The sequence below is a fragment of the Hypanus sabinus genome, chromosome 20, assembly GCF_030144855.1.
Source record: "Hypanus sabinus isolate sHypSab1 chromosome 20, sHypSab1.hap1, whole genome shotgun sequence".
NCBI lineage: Eukaryota > Metazoa > Chordata > Chondrichthyes > Myliobatiformes > Dasyatidae > Hypanus > Hypanus sabinus.
In genome coordinates, this window is record NC_082725.1 from 68,725,184 (window position 1) to 68,745,566 (window position 20,383).

Sequence of the window (20,383 nt, forward strand, 5' to 3'; positions counted from 1 at the left end):
ACCTTCTTCTCTTCTATAACATCTCACATTTCTAGGCAAAATAGATTTAAAAAACCAAAATCCACCTTGACTTCAGTTTCTTTCAAGGAGTATAAAATACACACACCAGTGGATGGCCCCAGAATTTCATAGGCTTAAGTAGAGTTTTGATTAATTTTACTTTATCTTCATGGGTAAAATTGAAGGCCATTAGTATGTCTTCTATTTTAAAAATAATTATATAGTATACTGTATTTCCAAAGAAGTACTGGCCAATGTTATTGGACTATGCCACAATAATACAATGAGGAAGAAAGATATTTTAAGGGGCAAATTTTTAAAAAACTGCAAGATGGTGTAGTTCAAGGAACATTAAAGAAAGAAGATAGGACAATTCTGCCCAGGAACAGGCTCTTGGGTCCAATATATCTACACTATGAGGCCAAATTTAACTAATTCGATCTGACTGCACATGGTCCACATCCTCCATTATCTGCATGTTCATGTTTAATCTAAATGCTTTTAAATGCTACTATCATATCTGCTTCCATCACCTTCCTTGGTAGCCTGTTCCAAGCACTTACTATTTATTGTGTAAAATTAAACTTGCCTTCACATCTCCTCTAAACTTTCCAACTCTCATCTTAAAACTACATCCTCTAGAATTTGACAGAACCCTGACACTGATTATCTACCCTGATGCAGTATAAAGTGTCTATTTCTCTTCATGGATACTGCCTGATGCAGAGCTCCTCCAGTACCTTGTGTTTTGCTGAAGATTCCAGTATCTGCAATCCTTTGTATTTCTACCCTGTCTATACTTCTCATAACTTATACTAAAATACTATAAGGTCAACCTTTCCCATGCTGAGGGCTGATTGACTTACTCTGGGCCCCATCTTCCCAGCAAACAGACAACATTCACAAATGCAGCAATGATGGTGACAAATAATGAATGGAGAAATACTTCCTTCTTTCCCCATTTGCAATAAAAATATCATACCTTATGAAAACTGGACTGCAATCAGTCAGGGTGACAAGCAGCTTCAAGGCGTAGAGTGGTACTGGATCAGGATCCATCAAGATCTGCTCATAACTGAAATAAAAAGAAGATCTATAGTATTTTGTGAAAAGAATATTTTTCCTTCACAGATTATCATTGGTAATTCATTCAGCCAACAGGCTATGTTGCCTATCATGCCAGTAAGCTCCATATGGCTGGATATTTCAATATTCTACTTAAGTTCCTCATAAATCGATTGAGGTCAAACTTTACATCAGCACTACTTTCTGTACTAGATCCAAATCCCACCTTTGTAGTCAAATATCCAGAACATCTAGGTCCCTCTGAATTTCACTCATTTGCAGTTTCTCTCCAATTAGATAATAATCTGCCATTTGACTCCACTTCCCTACATTGGACTCCATTTGCCAGGGTTTCACTGAATTATTCATGGGTTTACGGAGTAATACACCATGGAAACAGGCTCTTCAGCCCAATGCATCTATGCTTACTAAGATGCCCAACAAGGCAAGTGTCATTTACCCCACGTTTGACCCATTACCTATAAAATAATCAATTCTGCTGTAGAATCGCAATATTCTCATCACTACTTGTCTTTTCACTTATTTTTGTATTATCAGCAAACTTAGAAACTTTCAGGTTATTAAATTAAATAATAAACAGTAGAGATCCAGAAAACAATCCCTCAGGTACTCCACCAGTTCCATCCCTCCAACCGGAAAATAGCCCATCTATTCCAACAACACACACAAAATACTGGAGGAACTCAGCAGGCCAGGCAGCATCTATGGAAAAAAGAACAGTCAACATTTTGGGAAAGATTGGAGAAAAAAAGCTGAGGAGTAGATTTAAAAGGTGGGGGGAGAGGAGGGAGAAACACCAGGTGATAGGTGAAACTTGGAGGAGGACAACTCTGTTTCCTTTACCAACTCTTCCATACAAAATGGATAGGTTCCCCTTGCTCAATCTCATGTTGTCAAAGAAATTGAGAAATTTTTTCAAGCACTATTTACCTTTAATAGAACCATAATGACTACTTTTACCGTGTTATTCTCTTTTTGTATAAGCTATGGCACATTGCCAATAATAAATGTTAAACCATCAACAAACACATCAACGTTGATCCAGTATAGGAACCCTTACAGAGAAAAGAGAAACAATGATGTCAACTATCAACACATCACCAGTAATCTTGGGATGTGGACAGTGAAGCAAACACTTCCAACAGGTAACCAATCAGAATCTTCAACTGCTACACCGCTCATGGTGTTCTGAACCAGCCCAACTAGATCACGATGTCTAACCAATATCCATTTAGACCCTGGAGGAGCATATATGCATCGGAGTTTGAAGTTTATGTGTAGTTTCAAAGAAAGCATTGTCCATACATTGTAAATATGTAATTGTCCTTTGATGTTTAGCACATAAAATATCGAGCCCCACGTTGGGCCAGCAGATCTTTCGATCAAAAGCATCTTCATATGATGCTTGCTGTACTTTGTTTTGTTGAATAAAGAAACTGCTTTGTATCTATCAGTACTTTTCCCTGGTGACTTCATTCACACAATAACATGGTTGTAAAGAGAGTTTTTGGCGCATTGGCCTTCTTAAATCAAAGTACTGACTACAAGGGTTGGGATGTTATGTTGAAGTTGTATAAGACATTGGTGAGGCCTAATTTGGAGTATTGTATGCAGTTCTGGTCACCTACCTACAGAAAAGATATCAATAAGATAGTGCAGAGAAAATTTATAAGGATGTTACCAGGACTAGAGGACCTGAGTTACTGGGAAAGGTTGAATAGGTTAGAACTTTATTCCCTAGAGCACAGGAGAACAAAGGTGAGATTTGATAGAGGTATGCAAAATTATGAGGGGTTTGTTTGTTTGTTTATTTATTTATTTTTTGTTCATTTACGGGATGTGGGCGTCGCCAGCTAAGCCAGCATTTATTGCCTAACCCTAGCTGTCCTTGAGAAGGTGGTGATGAGCTGTCTTCTTGAGCTGCTGCAGTCTCTGAGGTGTAGGTACACCCACAGTGCTGTCAGAGAGGAAATTCCATGATTTTGAGCCAGTGACAATGAAGGAACAGTGATATACTTCCAAGTCAGGATGGTGAGTGACTTGGAGGGGGATTTCCAAGTGGTGGTGTTCCCAGGTATCTGCTGTTCTCGTGGTGGTCGTGGGTCTGGAAGGTGCTGTTTTGGTGTGTTGTTGCAGTGCATCTTGTAGATAGTACACACTGCTGCAACTGTCCTTCGACAGTGGAGGGATTGGATGCTTGTGGAAGGGGTACCAATCAAGTGGGCTGCCTTGGACTGGATGGTGTCGAGCTTCTGGAGTGTTGATGGAGCTGCACTCATCCAGGTGAGTGGATTACACTCCAGACCTGAGCCTTGAAGATGGTGAACAGGCTTTGGGGAGTCAGGAGGTGCGATATGCACTGCAGGATTCCTGGCCTTTGACCTGCTCTGGTAGCCACGGTGTTTATATGGCTAGACCAGTTCAGTTTCCTGTCAATGGTAACCCCCAGGATGTTGATAGTAGAGGATTCAGTGATGGAGATGCCGCTGAATGTCAAGGGGTGCTGCATTTGGGTCTGAACTGCCTCACTATCTGAGGAGTCACAAATGGTGCAGAACATTGTGCAGTCATCTGTGAACATCCCCACTTCTGACCTTATGATGGAAGGAAGGTCATTGATGAAGCAGCTGAAGATAGTTGGTCCTTGGACACTTCCCTGAGGAACTCCTGCAGTGACGTCATGAGGATGAGATGATTGACCTCCAACCACCACAACCATCTTCCTTTGTGTCAAGTATGATACCAACCAGTGGAGGGTTTTCCCCCTAATTCCTGTTAACTCCATTTTAGCTAGGGCACCTCGATGCCAAACTCAGTCAAATGATGCTTTGATGTCGAGGGCTATCACTCTCATTTCACCTTTGGTATTTAGCTCTTTTGTCCATGTTTAGACCGAGAAGGGGATGAGGTCAGGAGCTGAGTGGCCTTGACAGAACCCAAACTGGGCATCCGTAAGCAGGTTATTGCTGAGTAGGTGCTGCGTGATAGCATTGTTGATGACCCCTTCTGTAATTTTGCTGATAATTAAGAGTAGGCTGATAGGGCAGTAATTGGCTGGGTTGGACTTGTCCTGTTTCCTGTGGATGGGACATACTTGGATAATTTTCCACATTGCTAGATAGATGCTGGTGTTGTAACTGTACTGGAACAGCTTGGCTAGTGGAGTGCCAAGTTCTGGAGCACAAGCCTTCAGGACTATTGACAGGATTTTGTCTGGGCCCATAGCCTTCGTAATATCCAGAGCTTTCAGCCGTTTCTTGTTATCATGTGGAATGAATCGGATTGGCTGCTACTGACATCTGGGATGCTGGGGACTTGTGGAGGAGGCCGAGCTGGATCATCTACTCGGCATTTCTGACTGAAGATTGTTGCAAATGCTTCAGCCTTATCTTTTGCACAGGTGTGCTGGCCTCCTCTATCATTGAGGATGGGGTATTTGTGTAGCCTCCTCCTCCAGTGAGTTGTTTGATTGTCCACCAACACAGGGTAAATGCAAGCAGGCTTTTACCATTAAGGTTAGGTGAGACTGGAACTAAAGCTCATGGGTTAAGAGTGAATAATGAAATGTTTAAGAGAGTGGTGAGAGTGTGGAATTAGCTGCCAGTGGAAGTAGTATAATGTGAGTTTGATTTCAACATTTAAGAAAAATTTGGACAGATACCGACATGGAAAGTGGTCTGGAGGACATTGGTACATGTGCAGGCAGAATAATAGTTCATCATAGACTAGATTGGCTGAAGGACTGGTTTCTGTGCTGTAGTGTTCTATTACTGTACAACTTGGCTGAGAAGAGAAGTGGAATATCTGGTCAAGAGGAAAAAGGAGGAAGAGTTTATGAAGAAGGATCAGACAGGGCTCCTGAGAGTGTAACACGCTGTAAGGTTTCACTGCTAATGTAATGGCTTCTCTGTAATGTTCCACTGCTGAGGTAATGGTTTGTCTGTATTAAGCTGCTCGTTGAAGCAAGAGTTCCAATTGTAGTGGCTATGTTCGAGATTGATTCTGTTGGATGCTGTGTGATTACCCTGAGTGAATTGTTAATTTGCCTGTTAATTACTATTAAGGTTGCGATTGTGAGGGGAGGTTTGATAAAACGGCTGGCGCAGCACTCGTTTTAACACAGACCAGCACTGACATAGTGGTTGCTGGGAGCGGAGACTTCAAAGGCAGAGGGAAAGGAGGGGCAGGATCAATTGGGAGCTTCTGATGATGCCGTTCCCCAAGTAAACTGTAACCTGACTGCTCTGAAGACAAATCAGCTGCTGAAATTCAGTTTTGGGGAAGTGACACCTGCTCAGCGAGATGATCCGGGCATTGGTACCATTTGGGCAGCGGTCGAAAAGGGAGACGTGGCTTGGACGGAGAGGACGAAACACGCGTTGGTGCCTCCATTACTGCGAGAATGGCCTCGGTTGGAGTTGAAGAACCAGATCTTATACCGGGTCACGTCACCCCCAGATTGACCTCAGCGTTGCCAGCTGGTTCTGCCCATGAAGTACCAGAGGATTGCGCTGAAGTCACTTCATGATGATTCTGGACATTTGGGGATGGAAAAGACCTGTGGATTGCTCAGAGACCGGTTTTACTGGCCCCAATTGAAGTTGGAGGTTGAAGAATACTGCAAGTTGTGCATTTGACGCATACGGCAGAAGACACTGCCTACACGGGCAGCTCCCCTGTCCCACTTGCAGAGTGCGGGGCCCCTGGACCTGGTGTGTATGGATTTCCTGTCTGTAGAACCCAATGCCAGCAACACGGCGAATGTCTTAATCTTCACAGACCACAAGACCAGATATGCTCAGGCTTTTCCTACCAAGGACCAGAGGGCATCTATAGTGGGAAAGGTGTGATAGGAGAAGTATTTCGTTTATTATGGCCTCCTCAGATGGATTTGTAGTGATCAGGGACGGGATTTCGAGAGCAGACTCATCCATGAGTTACTGGGCATGATTGGAGTCGAGAAATCGAGGACCACGCCCTATCATCCGCAGGGTGAACCCAGCCAAAGAGGGTTAATTGGACCTTGCTAGACATGCTCGGGACCCTGGAGATCAGCAAGAAGAGCAGGTGGAGTCAACATATTGGGCATCTGGTTCACAGTTACAACTGTACACGAAATGAAGCTACTGGGTACTCGCCATATTATCCGATGTTTGGGTGCGAGGCGAGGTTGCCCATTGACCTTTGTTTTGGAACCGACGAGGGTGACTTACCACTGAAGACTTATCTGAAGTAAGTATCTGACATGAGTAGAGAGCTGAAAAGGGCTAATGAATTAGTTGGGGTCGCGGCTGCCAAGCAGAATCAAGGAAATAAGAGGAGATACGATCAAAAGGTGAGGTTCTCCCAACTTCTGCTGGGAGACCGAGTCCGCATAAGGAATTTGGGGCTACCTGGAAAGCTGACCGCTGGGCGGCTACACCCCATGTGGTGGAGAGTCAGATGCCGAACCTACCAGTTTTCTGGGTTTTCTTCTTATCGTGTCCATGGACAGTCTATTTTTGTGCCTTGTTGTTGAATTCAGCAAGATCTGCACCAGTACAGGGTTCCATTGCAGGGGATGTTGCATAGTTTGTGGCTCAGTTCCACATTCACAAGTTGTCGGGCTGGTTGTATATCCCCATTTGCTTAGTGACACCTTTGAACAACCTCCACTAGTCCTGAGTCTGTTCAGCCACTTCCAGGTTGCCCAGTTGCCATTAGCTCCTGGGGGAGGGCTTTCATCTGGTGGAACTTCCATCGTTGGGGGTTGTTTGAGACTGGCGAGCCGGTCTTTCCACAAGGCGATGCGGGCTTCAGATGGGGTTGATTGTAATGGAACGACACTGTTCATGAAGCTCTCTCTGACCTGAGGCGGCTGGGTGTCGGTGTATGACCACGTAGAGGGTGCCTCTCATCTGATGTTTGACAGAGTCGTTTTCTCATTGGCTACCGTACTTTTTATATCGGGGGAGCAATACCTGCCAGGATATATAGGCTGTTGGTGTTTGTTGGTTTTAAACAACCTGTGATAAGTTGGCAGCTTGCATTCAGAATGGCATCCATCTTCTTAGCATGAGTAGATCTTTCCCGTGCAGAGCAGGCGTATTCGACAGCGGAATAGCAAGGAGCAAGTGCACTAGCTCGCAGTGTTTTCCAGCTTGCTCCCCATTTTGTGTTAGTGAGCTTCCTCAGGATGTTGTTTCATGCCTCACTTTGGCCTTTGTCTTATTGATGTGGTTCTTGAAAGTGAGGCATCTGTCAAGGGCGACTCCTAAGTGGACAGGGTGCTCGCGATGCGTCAGTGTTGCTCCACCCCAGGAAACTTTCAACTGTCGTTTGGCTTCACGGTTCCTGAGGTGGAGGGTACAAACTTGTGTCTTTGATGGGTTTACGCGGAGGCGGTTTTCTTCAGAGTAGGATGTAAGTCCCTCCAAGGCCTCAGACAGCGTTTACTCCACGATGTTAAAATCAGTGCTTTGGGCAGTGATGCCTAAGTCATCGGCTTATATAGAACGGCGTGTGACATCATCTATAGGTTAGTCATCCGTGTAGATGTCGTACAGCAGCGGAACGGACACACTCCCCTGAGGAAGACCATTCTTCTGAAAACTCTGCCCGCTGCACTTCCCACCTAGTTCAACATGGAACCGGTGATTCTGAAGCATACTTTCTAACAACTCCGTTCAGTGAATATCTTTTGTCATCTCCAGGATCTTGCAGAGGAGACGTCTATCGTAAGCTGCTGACAAGTAGTTTTCTGGGTGAAGCAAGAGGATGGAAATGGGCCAGCCAAGATACTCCATCGGAATCACCTGTTGCCCCAGGACAAGAGGTGCAGGTAGACCCACAGCAGGTGAGGTTAGGCCGGCCCCCACCCCTGAGGAGGATACTGATTTGGAGGATGAGGATCTGGATGTGTGGAATATGCCGCCTTTCGCTAACTCCCCAGTGATTGACGAAGAGACTCCTGGACTTTTTTCCACTGTCAGGTGAAGTGGGGGGGGGGGGTATCTGTGGGCCCCCGGGTTACAGCGGGACTCTGCAGGGGAGGAAGCAGGGCTTGGCCACAGGACAGAGGGGTCCGAGTTGCAGGGGAGCACCAGTGATAGGTTAGGGGAAGGCCTTGCCAGATAAATAGGAAGTATCCCCAGTAGTATCTAACCTAAAGAGTTAAGAGAGTGCGTGCAGAGGTCTCAGAGAATTCGGAGACCACCAGATAGGCTGGCTTATGTAGCACCAGGGGAGCAGAGTGTGATCTCTACCGTTTTGGGGAGCTTTGTCACTGCCTTGTGCACCTGGATTGGACTTTGTGTTGTGCAGAAAGGGTTGAGGAATTATCTCAACATCATGAGGACATGACTAAATTTGGTGAGGGGAGAGTGTAACACGCTGTAAGTTTTCACTGCTAATGTAATGGCTTTTCTGTAATGTTCCACTGCTGAGGTAATGGTTTCTCTGTAGCAGCAACGTTTGGGTTATGACTAGATATAATGGGGCATGCTTGCCAATGAGTCGGATGTTGTTCTTTCTAGTGTGTCTGGGAGCCAGGAATTCACAGGTTTTGGCCAGGGATAGATGAGGAGAGAAGACGTGAATGGAGAGAGTTGGCAGACATCCGGATGGAGTGGACCTGGAGCTAGCGTCCGAAGGTCAGCGATGATCAGAGGAGGTCGATGGTGGATGGACGACCTTATCAGTGAGCTCCAACCTTGCGCAAGAGACTTGTTTCATGAGAATGGGCCCCTTTCTTTACTAACCATATAGTTAAATTGAGAATTATAAAGCTCAATCATTTAATCGCATATTGTGTATTGTTTCTTATTTCAGGGCACTGATTTGTAACAGAGGACAAATTGCGCAGCATCCACCCAAATGAGATTTCTTACGTTTGGCCAGGCCAGGGGCTGTCATCCCCTAGATTAAGCTGCTAGCCGAAGCCAGAGTTACAAGGTTTATAAAGTAGCCAGGTTCTTAGAGCGAAAAGGGGACATAAGAAGGCCTTGGCTAGTAGAGGCATTCTACAAGAATAGGATGATGATTACTGAGGGTAAGAATGATCAGAGATAAAAGAGGAAATATGTGTCTGGAGTCAGAGAAGGTATGTGAGGTCCTTTATGAATACTTTGCTTCAATATTCACAGTGACAAGGACCTTGATGAATGTGATGACAGCATAGATCAGGCTGGAACATGTTGATTTTAAGAGGATTTGTTGGAACATTTTGGAACATGAGGATAGATAAGTCCCAGGGCTGGATGGGATATATAACTATGCAAAGTAAGAGGAAGAAATTGATGTGCTTTTGTCATAATCTTTGTGCCGTGAACGGCCACAGGAGTAGCACCAGAAGATTAAAGGGTTGAAACTGTTATTCCTTTGTTCAAGAATGTAAATAGGGATAATCCTGGGAATTACAGACCACTGAGTTTTAACTCAGTGGTGGGTGAAGAATCAGAGAGGATTCTTAGAGACGGCATGGCTTTGTGAGGGGCAAGTCGTGCCTTACAAGCCTCATTGAATTCTTTAAGTAAGTGGCAAAACAAATTTACGGAAGTACAGCAGTGGATTGAGATTAAACATTAGCTTTATCACATGTATATTGAAACATACAGTGAAATGTGTGGTTTTCATCAATGACCAACAGAGTCTGATATCTGAGATGTGCTGCTGGCAGCCCAGAAGAGTCTTCTGATGCCAACACAGCATATGGACAGCTTACTAACCCTAACCCATAAGTCTTTAGAATGTGGGTGGCAACTGTGACACCAATGGAAACCACAGGGAGAAGGTACAAACTCCTTACAGACAGCTCACTAGCACTGTAATAACATTATCCTAACAGCAAGATGTGGTGTATATGTATTTTAGTAAGGCATTCAACAAGATTTCACATTTCAAAAGGGATGGGATTCATGGAAAGTTTGCTGCTTGGAATAAGAATTGGCTTGCCCACAGAAGGTATTTGGTATTATTATTATTCCTCTCCGCGCCCTATGGCGTGTTGGCCAGTAACCTTGCTGTTTGCTTCTTTAGCATTTTGTCTGTTTTTTATGAAGCTGAGTTGATAGCTCGACGATCAACCCAGTACGGATAGAAAGTGTGCAAGGAGCTGGCCAGATTCGAACTGAGGACCTCTAGTCTCGAAGTCCAGTGCTGATGCCAACCAGCTGGCTATTTGGTGGTAGTAGCTGGGGTGCATTCTGCCTGGAGGTTGGTGACCAGCATCTGTTCTGGGATTCCCACTGTCTGTGATTTTTTTAGAAATAACTTGGATGGGGAAGTGGAAGGGTAGGTTAGTAAGTTTGCAGATGACATTAAGGTTGGTGGTGTCATTGATAGTGTAGAACAGGGCTGGCCAACCTTTTACATTCCTTGCGTCAATTTTTTCACGCACGAGTTCAGATGCATCATACCCCCATTCAATTCTTATAAAATAAGTTAATATAGACATATTTAACATTTTTACAATATATATTAATTTTAATATAAAAACAAGATAATCATTACTTACCTTAATGAGACTTTTGAGTCTGTTTTGATTTTGTCATGCTTTTAATGTTTGGAGTTAAATTAGTTACTGAGAGCAGCAGAGAATTCTTCAAATTTGAATCAGTCAATCATGACCCTGTTTTGTTTTTAATCAATTTCACGGCTGAAAATGCTTGTTCATATCTGTACGCTCCATCAGTACGAACACCGATGAGTTTACTAGAATCTAGTTGTAGATTTTCTAGGCATGATTTTACTTTGTCAAATATATCTGATTCTCTTGTTTATCCATGAAGCGACTCAAGACCAATAAGTTTGTCAAAGACGCTAAAATTATCATCAATTCCTCTTATAAAGATGTTTAACTGGGCTGCATCACATATGTCAGCAGATTCATCCAAAGCTAAAGGAAAGAAAGTACAATCATGGACAAGGTTTTTCAGTTGCTCAGATTCATCATGACCGAGTTCTTCAGTGCGTCTCGTAACTGCTTTGACAGAGCAATTTTGTCTTTTTCGATATTTTTATCACCAAGACATATTGCAAATATTTGGAGACAAGGCTTAACAATTTTTTCTCCATCAGACTTCCGTTTTTTGGCCAATGCTAAAGCAATTTTGTAGGATGCTTCTGTCATCGCCAAACTTTCACAACTTCTTTTAACAAATATATTTTGTCTTCTTTTGATTTCTTCCCTCTTCTTAATCACAGATGCTTTCCGTAACTCAGCCCCAAGCACTAGCTTCAGTTCTCCTTCTATTTCAGTCTGATGTTGTGTTTTATAGTGTATACTCAGATCATGTCTTCTATTAAGTGAGAAAGTGTTTTCACAAACAATGCACAACGGTTTTCCTGATGGACCTGCTATAAGTAAGAACTCATTTTCCCCACTGTTCATTGAATTCACGCTTACTATCACTTTCTGCTTTTCTTTTGCTCATTTTCTTTTGCACTGTGATGGGTAACTGGATGTAAAATCAAGGTTTAATTTTCAAAAAAGTACAGGTTTCCCCCTCCATCCAAAGGTAGAGCGTTCCTATGAAACGGTTCGTAAGCTGGATTGTCGTAAAGTGAAGAAGCAATTACCATTTATTTATATGGGAAAAATTTGTGAGCATTTGCAGACCCAAAAAATAACTTACCAAATCATGCCAAATAACACATAAAACCTAAAATAAAAGTAACATATAGTAAAAGCAGGAATGATATGATAAATATACAGCCTATATAAAGTAGAAATACTTTAAATCTCATGCAGTTGCTTCATGTTCAGTTCCTGGACGTCTTCACTTTTGGTCCATTCGCTACTGCTTCGGTTTCGATTGTTATCCTTTCCTCTTCCAATTGCATCAGCTCTTCATCTATCAGTTCTTGGTCAATGGATGCCAAAACCTCTTCAACATCAACTTCGTCAACTGCCACAAGCCAAACCCGCTTTGTCTTTACTTCATTCACCACGATCAAAATGCTTAATTATGTCTAGTTTTACGCTAAGTGCAACACCCTTATGCGCTCGTTTAGGCTTTTCCGAAACCTTAGAACTCATCTTGCTTATGGATGCAGAAAATAAATCAACATAAAGCACAGATGCTCACGGGCATGTGTTTAAGTAATGCCGGCTAGAATGCAGTTCCAGGGGAGGAGCTTGACTGCTCAGCGCTGTGCGCTGTCTTATTTCACGTGCTGCCTTTTATCGTAACAGTGAAAACAGCTTCTGTTAGGTAACTAATGTAGGTCTTTCGTAACAGCGAGGTATTGTAAAGCGAACGTTTGAAAAATGGGGGGCACTTGTACAAAACTGCAAATGTTCACAAAGGAGGAACAAAGCACAATTCCGTAGTGCACAAGTGTCAATTGTAAACTGACTGGCGAAAAGCTGCGATGCACTGATCACTTTTGGTGCATGTGCCATAGGTTGGCCACCCCTGGTGTAGAAGATGGTCACAGGTTACAACGGGAGATTGATAGGATACAGAGCTGGGCTGAGAAGTGACGGATAGTGTTCAATTGGGGAAAGTGCGAAGTGATTCACTCTGGAAGAATACAGGCCAAATAGCAGCATATTTAACAGGCTGGAGGAACAGAGGGATTCTGGGGTCCATGTCCATTTATCATTCATAGGCATGCAGTGCATTGGCTTTCATTAGTCAGAGGACCAATTTCAAGAGCCGCAAGGTAATGTTGCAGCTTTATGAAACTCTGATTACACCACACTAGGAATATTGCATTCATTTCCGGTGGACTTATTATAGGAAGGATGTAGAGTACAAAGGAGATTTATCAGGATGTTCTCTGGATTAGAGAGCACGTCTTATGAGGAAAAGTTGAATGAGCTCCGGTTTTTCTCCTTGGAATGAAGGGGGATGAGAGGTTACTTGATAAAGGTGTATAAGATTATAAGAGGCATAGGTAGAGTGGACAGCCAGCACTTTTTCCCAGGGTGAAAATGGCTATTATGAGAGGGCATCATTTTAACATGAATGGTGGAAACTATAGGGGAGATGTCAGAGGTAGTTTTTTTTTTACAGTGAGTGATGGATATGTGGAATGTGCTGCCTGGGGCAGGGTAAAGGCAAATACATTAGGGACATATAAGCAACTTTTAGATAGGCACATGGATGAAATAAAAATGGAGGTCTATGTGTGGGTGCAGCATTAGGTTGATCTTGGAGTAGGTTAAAAATTCGGTACAGCATTGTGACTAAATGGTCTATGCTGATCATTCTACAATCTAGATGGCCCACAACTCTCAGCAGGAATTTATCCCAGTTAGAATGAGGGATTCAATAAAAAAGAGGCACGGTCTATAATTAACAAAGGAGGTCAAGAATACCATGTATTTTAGATATTCACTCTATTCCTAGTACTGCCATTCAGGGGTGCACTCAATTCTTCCTTGAAGAAGTACATTATTTCCTTGTCCCTGTGCATCTCTGGCCCACGACTGTTCCAAGCAGAGAAAAAGCAACTGGAAATGCACTGAGACCCTCAAAGTCATGCATGCAGAGCACAAAAAGTCTTGCCTAAGCAACAGAAGGACCAAAAAAAATCATGTATCTCCTACCCCATCTGTGCAAAAATCTGCGAGTCCCACACTTAATTCATCAGCCAGTGCAGAACCCACAAAGTTAGAGTGGAATTAAGTAATTCTCAATCCAGCAAATTTGCATGAAGAAGGAATAAAAAAAAATCAATACTCATATGCTATTTCCCCCTTTCTTATCAAGTTCTGGCCCACTTATGTTAAATTTTGATTATTTTTTTCAGTCCCAATGCATTTTGGCAACATAACAATCAACATCAAGCATTTGGCATGCTTGCCTTCATAAGCCAAGAAGCTCAGAATAAGAATTGTGACATTCTGTTGCAGTTACAAAACACTAGTTAGACTATATTTGGAGCTCTGGTTGTCACAACACAGAAGGATGTGATAGCAATAAAGAGTATGCACATGAGATTACTAGGATGTTACCTGCAATTGAGGACCCTATTTGTAAGGAGAGATTAAATAGGCTGAATTTATTCTCACTGGAACATAAGGGGCTAAAATAGTGAACTTATAGAGGTTTATAGAATTACTAAGAGCTTGGTTTAAATAGATATAATAATTTTCCCATGCAGGGGAGTCTAGAACTAGAAGGCACGTTTGAGTAAATATGGCAGAAATGTTGAAGAAATGGAACAGCACTTGAACAGCTCCTTTGGGTTCATGATACCAGTTTAAACTCATCCCATTTGCCTGTTCATGTGTCTATCTAAATGCCTCTTAGATATTGCTAACATATCTGTTTCTGCCACCTGATCTGGCAGCACATTCCAGGCAACCACCACTCTGTGTGTAAAAAAATAGTGCTTTGCAGTTCTCCTTTAAACTTCCCACTCTCCCTTTAAAGTTATGATCTGTAGCATTTGAGATTTCTGCCCTGAAAAGAAAGACACTTTGCCTTAACTACAATACTGTACAAGTCTTAGGCACACACACATATATATAGATATAAATATATATACATGTATTTTAGGGCACCTAAAACTTCTGCAGTACTGTATTTGTCAACGTGGAGTGCAGAGCAAATTTGTAAATCTGGCAGGAGCAAAGGATGTTGTGAATGGTGAGGATGGACCTCTGTGGAAGGAGCAGGGAAGGAGATGTGGGAGGTGGTATGGATGCAGACACACCCACCCGAGATACCAGGCAAGATCATCTGATTCCAAACAATTGCTTTATTGATCATTACAGAATGTCTCTCTGGTGCTTCCTGCTCTCTTCTCTCTCTCTTCCCCTTTTCCCAACCATGATTCCCCTCTCCCTGCTCCCTTCCCACTCTCAGTCCACAATAGAGACCCAAATCAGAATCAGGTTTACCATCACTCGCATATATCATGGGTTGAATTTTTTTTTCCAACAGCACAACAGTGGAATACATAAAATTACCACGGTATTGTACAAAAGTCTTAGGTACCCAAGCTATATACTGTATATATGCTTCTTGCACAGTACTGTATATCTCACACCTTTACAGACCTCTATCAAATCCCCCCTCAGCCTCTGCACTCCAGAGTAAACAATCAAGTTTATCCAGCCTCTCCATACAGTCAGTACTCTGTAAACTAGGCAACATCCTGGTGAATTTTGCCAGCCAAGGTCCTTTCACTCTACTGCCTTTATTTTCATGGTCATAGTTTCATTTTGCCTATCTCTGAAGTTTCACAGATCTAATTCCCAACTTTGTTCATTTTGCAATGATGTTCTTGCAGCAGCTATTAGAATGGACCCACAGTATTTATTTCAACACAAGGCAATAATCTACTTACATTGTTAATATTCTGTGTATGAAGATAAAGAACCAACTGTTTGCTCTGGAGATTACGGGGTTTAGCAAGCATTAAGAATGAATTACATGTGAATTTATAATTTTAAATTTCAATATCAGGTCTGTCCAAATTTTGGTCTGTGCTGAAATGAGACGTTACTACTGCTGCACATGACCCACTTCATAAATGACAGCCCTGAAGCATTTTTAGAGGGCTCAGTGACTATAGCCACTGGTCGCTGACACAGTGTTATACTTGGTTTACTGCCCTGCACTGTTTGATTTACACAGCTGCGACTAAATGCTCTCCACTTAGCACTGATTGATCTAAAGTGCTGCCTGATTATTTTCTTCTCCTTGTCAAATTCACATTTTTTGTGAATGGGAACCAGTTTTGGACATGCATACTTCCTCAGCATGGCATAGGCTCTTAAAATGTGCTTAGGACACTTTTACAAGTTAACAAAATTGATTTTGAGTGATCTAGTAAATGCAAGAAACTGGAATTTATACTTTGCCGACCAGGAGGGGTCTCTATCCATTCATTTTTAGGAAGCATTATTTCATTCGGAAGAACATTCTTTATTAAGGAGAAGTCTGTTCTAAGGCAAATAATTAATGCACCACATCATGTGCACAAAATAAAATGATTTTGTACCATCATACAACTTCAGAGAATATCTGCTTTGATGTCTGATTTGCATTGGATCACAGATCAGCTTGCGTGACTGTGTGCAGGCTTTGTATTTCAGTATGTAATACAGAAATTGAAATATTGACGAACAGTGGTCTTAGAATAACCCAGAAATATTTTCTGTGTTTTCATTACAATTTTCAGATCACTGGGGTAGCTAGCAGTCAAAAAAATATAAATCAAAGCTGGCTTCCAGGTTCCTTTTTAACATACTGTCAGCATCAAAAGCTCGGGCAATTCACTTGGAGCTTAGTAAAATAGAGGGCTATATGTAAGGCTAGTAATTTCTAAGGTAGGGACGTGTTCGGCACAACTTTGTGGGCTGAAGGGCCTGTATTGTGCTGCAGGTTTTCTATGTTTCTATGTAAAGTGTAGAAAACTTCATCATGCAGAAACATTTCTACAGAGTGTGTCAGCAATATTTTGACTGACAGAAAACTTGAAAGTAAAAGCCAATTACTAAAGATTTGAATACATGTAGTGTTACACCTGCAGCCCCCTCCTTTGTGAGAATCGCAAGATCACTATTGATTTGGGTCAGGAGACCCAGGAAATGAGAGAGAGAGACGTGCGGAATGTCGCATTCCCCGGCGATGTAAATTTACAGGACACGGCCATTGTCTCTTGAAGCCGAACTTGTGTATTGCCATACTGTGCTACGTGGAAGCCCTCAGGCAAAGTGGGCTGGTTGAGGGAGGGATTGCATCACCTCCAACCTGATTGACATCTGAGACCCTGTGAGTCAGGATAAAAGAGGGTCTGTGGGAACAGCCCCTCAGACGCACCAGAAGAAACACTATCGCTCCCGTAATAGCGGAAGCCATTGGAAGGAGGCCACGTGCGTTCAGTTCCGTTTGCCCGGAACTGGTGGCTTGTACCACGGAAAATGGTTTTTAGCTAACAACGGGGAAACCAACTCCCCCCGACTCAAAGGATTGGCATCATAAAAGACCTGGGCAAGTTTAACCGTCTCTCTCTTAAACCCAAAACGCTGCAGCTTGAACGAACTAACAGTGACTTTTATACTTCCATCGGACAATACATTATCCCCTAGACAACGATAGAGCTATTTCTTATTGATTATTATTATACCTGTGCTTTAGATTTAGTATTGATGACGTATATTATCTGTATGTTTGCATTAATCTTACTTTTGTGCCCCTTTATCAATAAATACTGTTAAAAATAGTACCATTAGACTTCAACGAACCTCTCTATCTTTGCTGGTAAGTGACCCAGTTACGGGGTTTCGTAACAGTAGCATATAACATCTAGTAAGCTTCCGTCTTGTAACAAAATATATGTAAAGCATATTGCAAAGCTTAATTAACACCTACAATTTAATCTTAATCCAACCGGATGCATATTGACAGGAAAGTAGATATGGAATGTCATTTTCTGGCAGGAAATATAAAATTTCAGGTAGTGTAATATGTAGCCCACGATTTGAAGCTTTAAGGGCTCCAAGTACAAAAATGAGTTCCCTCCTCTCCATTTCCTCTTCTTATGGGGAAACTGCCAACATATATCCTCTCTCTGCACATCATCTAACAGTAGACTGCCCAAGTGCCCTTTGGTTTTTCCTTCAGTGGAGGCCAGACCAATCTCCTTCACTACCTCCTAGTTCACTTGGCTGAACTTGTTTTCACACTGAAATATTTCTCCTTCAACTAATTATCATAAAATCAAAGGTGCAGAGAGATAACATTTATGAGCCTAAACTGTTGTGTAGAACATTTAGATACAGTATATCCTTGTTTTAATTCTGCACAGGCCTGCTCCAATCTCTCATTCATTCTTTCCAGCAGATGAACGGATATATTAGTGCTGCTAAGTACTTTCCCAATACTTATAAGTTTACACCACCTTTCACCTCACTCTCACTTCACAAAGTCTGTTTCCGACTCTTCCCTTTCTTTACCAAATGTCTTACCTTTTTGCTCTCCCTCCATTTTTACAGTACCACATTCTGACCTGTCAGAAACTATAGAATTGTGGATCATGGATACCTCTTTCAGTATTTTGGAGAAGATCATCAGGCCAAGGAACTTACCAGCTTTCAGTGCCATTAACTCCCCCAGCCCTTTTCCCACGAATATTAATTGATTTTAATTCTTTCTTTTCATTAGAATCTGGGTTCCTCAGCATTTCTGGGAAGATGTTTGTGTTCTTTTCTGAATATATATTATAGAACATTGAACAGTACTGCAAGGAATGGGCACTCAGCCTTTGATGTCTGTACTCACCAAGATGTCAAACTAAACCAATTCCATCTGCCTGCACATGGTCTATATATGTTTATCCTCTGCTTGTTCATGTTATACATTACTGAGGTCATATCTGCTTTTACCACCTACCCGGCACCACGTTCCAGCTTCCTACCCTTCCTGTAAAAAAAATGCTCTTTAAAGCTGATTTTAACTTTCTCATCTTAAAACGGTACCCTCTAAACTGACGAAGGGTCTCGGCCCGAAATGTCGATAGTGCTTCTCCTCATAGATGCTGCCTGGCCTGCTGTGTTCCACCCTGGAAAAATTACTCTGGCTGTCCACCCTATCTATGGCTCTCATAATTTTATAAACTTCTACCATATCACTCCTCAGCCTACAACTCTCAGAGAAAATATCCCAAGTTTGTCCAACCTCTCCTTTAGCTCATAACCCAAATAACATTGTGTTGAATCTTTTCCATCCTCCATCTATGCTACTATCTTTCCTGTAATACCATGGGCTCTTATCCTGTTAAGCAGCCTCATGTGTGGCACGTGTCAAAGGCCTTCTGAAAATCCAAGTTCATAACATTCACTGATACTCTTTTGTTTATCATGCTTGTTATTCCTTCAAACAGATTTGTCAGGCAGGATTTTCCCTTGAGGAAACCATGTTGACTATGGCCTATTTTATCATGTGCCTCCATGTACCATAAGACCTCAGCCTTAACAATTGACTCCAACAACTGAGGTCAGGCTAACAGGTCTACAATTTCTTTCTTTTATCTCCCTCCCTTCTTGAAAAGTAGAGTGACGTTTGCAACTTTCCAGTCATCTGGCATCATGCCAGAATCTAGTGATTCAGGACAGATCATTACTAATACCTCACCATAATCTCTCCAATGACCTCTTTCAGAACCCTTGGGCATAGTCCATCTGGTGCAGGTGACTTATCCACCTTCAGACCTTTCAGTTTCCCAAGCACCTTCTCACTTCTGCCCACTGACACTCTCAAACTTCCGGCATACTGCTAGTGTCTTCCACAATGAAGACTGATGGAATATTCTTTTTCAATTTTTCTGTAATTTCCTTGTCCCCCAATACTACATATCCAGCATCATTTTCCAGTGATCTGATATCTACTCTCGCCTCTCTTTCACTCTTTATAGATTTGAGAAACTATTCTCTGGTATTACTGGTTAGCTTACCTTCATATTTCATTTCTTCCCTCCTTTGGCTCTTTTAGTTGTCTACGGTTGTTTTTTAAAAGCCCACTAATTTTTGTTCAATGTTATGCCCTATCATTTGCTTGTATGTTGACTTTGACTTCCATTGTCATCTTGCCTTTAATATACTTCTTCTTTGGGATATATCTAACCCGCACCTTCAAAATTTCTCCCAGAAACACCAGCTATTGTGCTTGCTGTCAACCCTGCTAAATTCCCTTTCCAATCATCTTTGGCCATCTCCTTTCTCATGCCTCTGTAGTTCCCTTTACTCCACTGTAATACTGATCCATTTGTTTTTAGTTTCTCTATCTGAAATTGCAGGGTGAATTTGATCATATTATGATCACTCTCCTCAGGGTTCCTTTGCCTTAAGATCCCAAATTAAATCCAGTTCATTACACAACACCCAATCTAGATAGCTGATACACTAGTGGCCTCAAACACAGGATGCTCAAAAAAGCCATCTTTTAGGCATTCTACAGATTCTCTCTTGCGATCCAAAATCACCACCAACATAATTTTTCCTATTTACCTGCACACTGAAATCCCCCATGACTATTGCAACATTGCCCTTTTGAAATGCATTTTCTATCTCTCACTGTAATTTGTAGCCCACATCCTGGCTACTGTTTGGAGACCTGCATATAACTTCCATGACTGTCTTTTTACCCTTGCAGTTTCATAACTCTACCCACAAAAATGCTTCATCTTCCAATCCTACATCATTTCTTTTTATGGATTTTTTTTAATCAACAGAACCACCCTGCCCCCTCTGCCTACCTGTTTCTCTTTTTGCTTGGATGTCAACCTCCCAACTATAAACTCCTTTCAGCCACGATTCAGAGATGCCCACAGCATCATACTTGCCAATCTCTAACTGCGC

At 42.2% G+C, this 20,383-nt stretch overlaps 1 protein-coding gene across 15 annotated transcripts in view; it reads right to left on the minus strand.

Moving 5' to 3' along the window:
• Positions 1–20,383, minus strand: part of ulk4 (unc-51 like kinase 4) — a 712,463-nt gene that overhangs the window by 245,409 nt on the left and 446,671 nt on the right. For all 15 annotated transcript variants that reach the window (XM_059945716.1, XM_059945717.1, XM_059945718.1 and 12 more), the window contains one exon: positions 983–1,075. In XM_059945716.1, the coding sequence (XP_059801699.1) occupies positions 983–1,075 (93 nt within the window). The remainder of the gene's footprint in view (positions 1–982; positions 1,076–20,383) is intronic.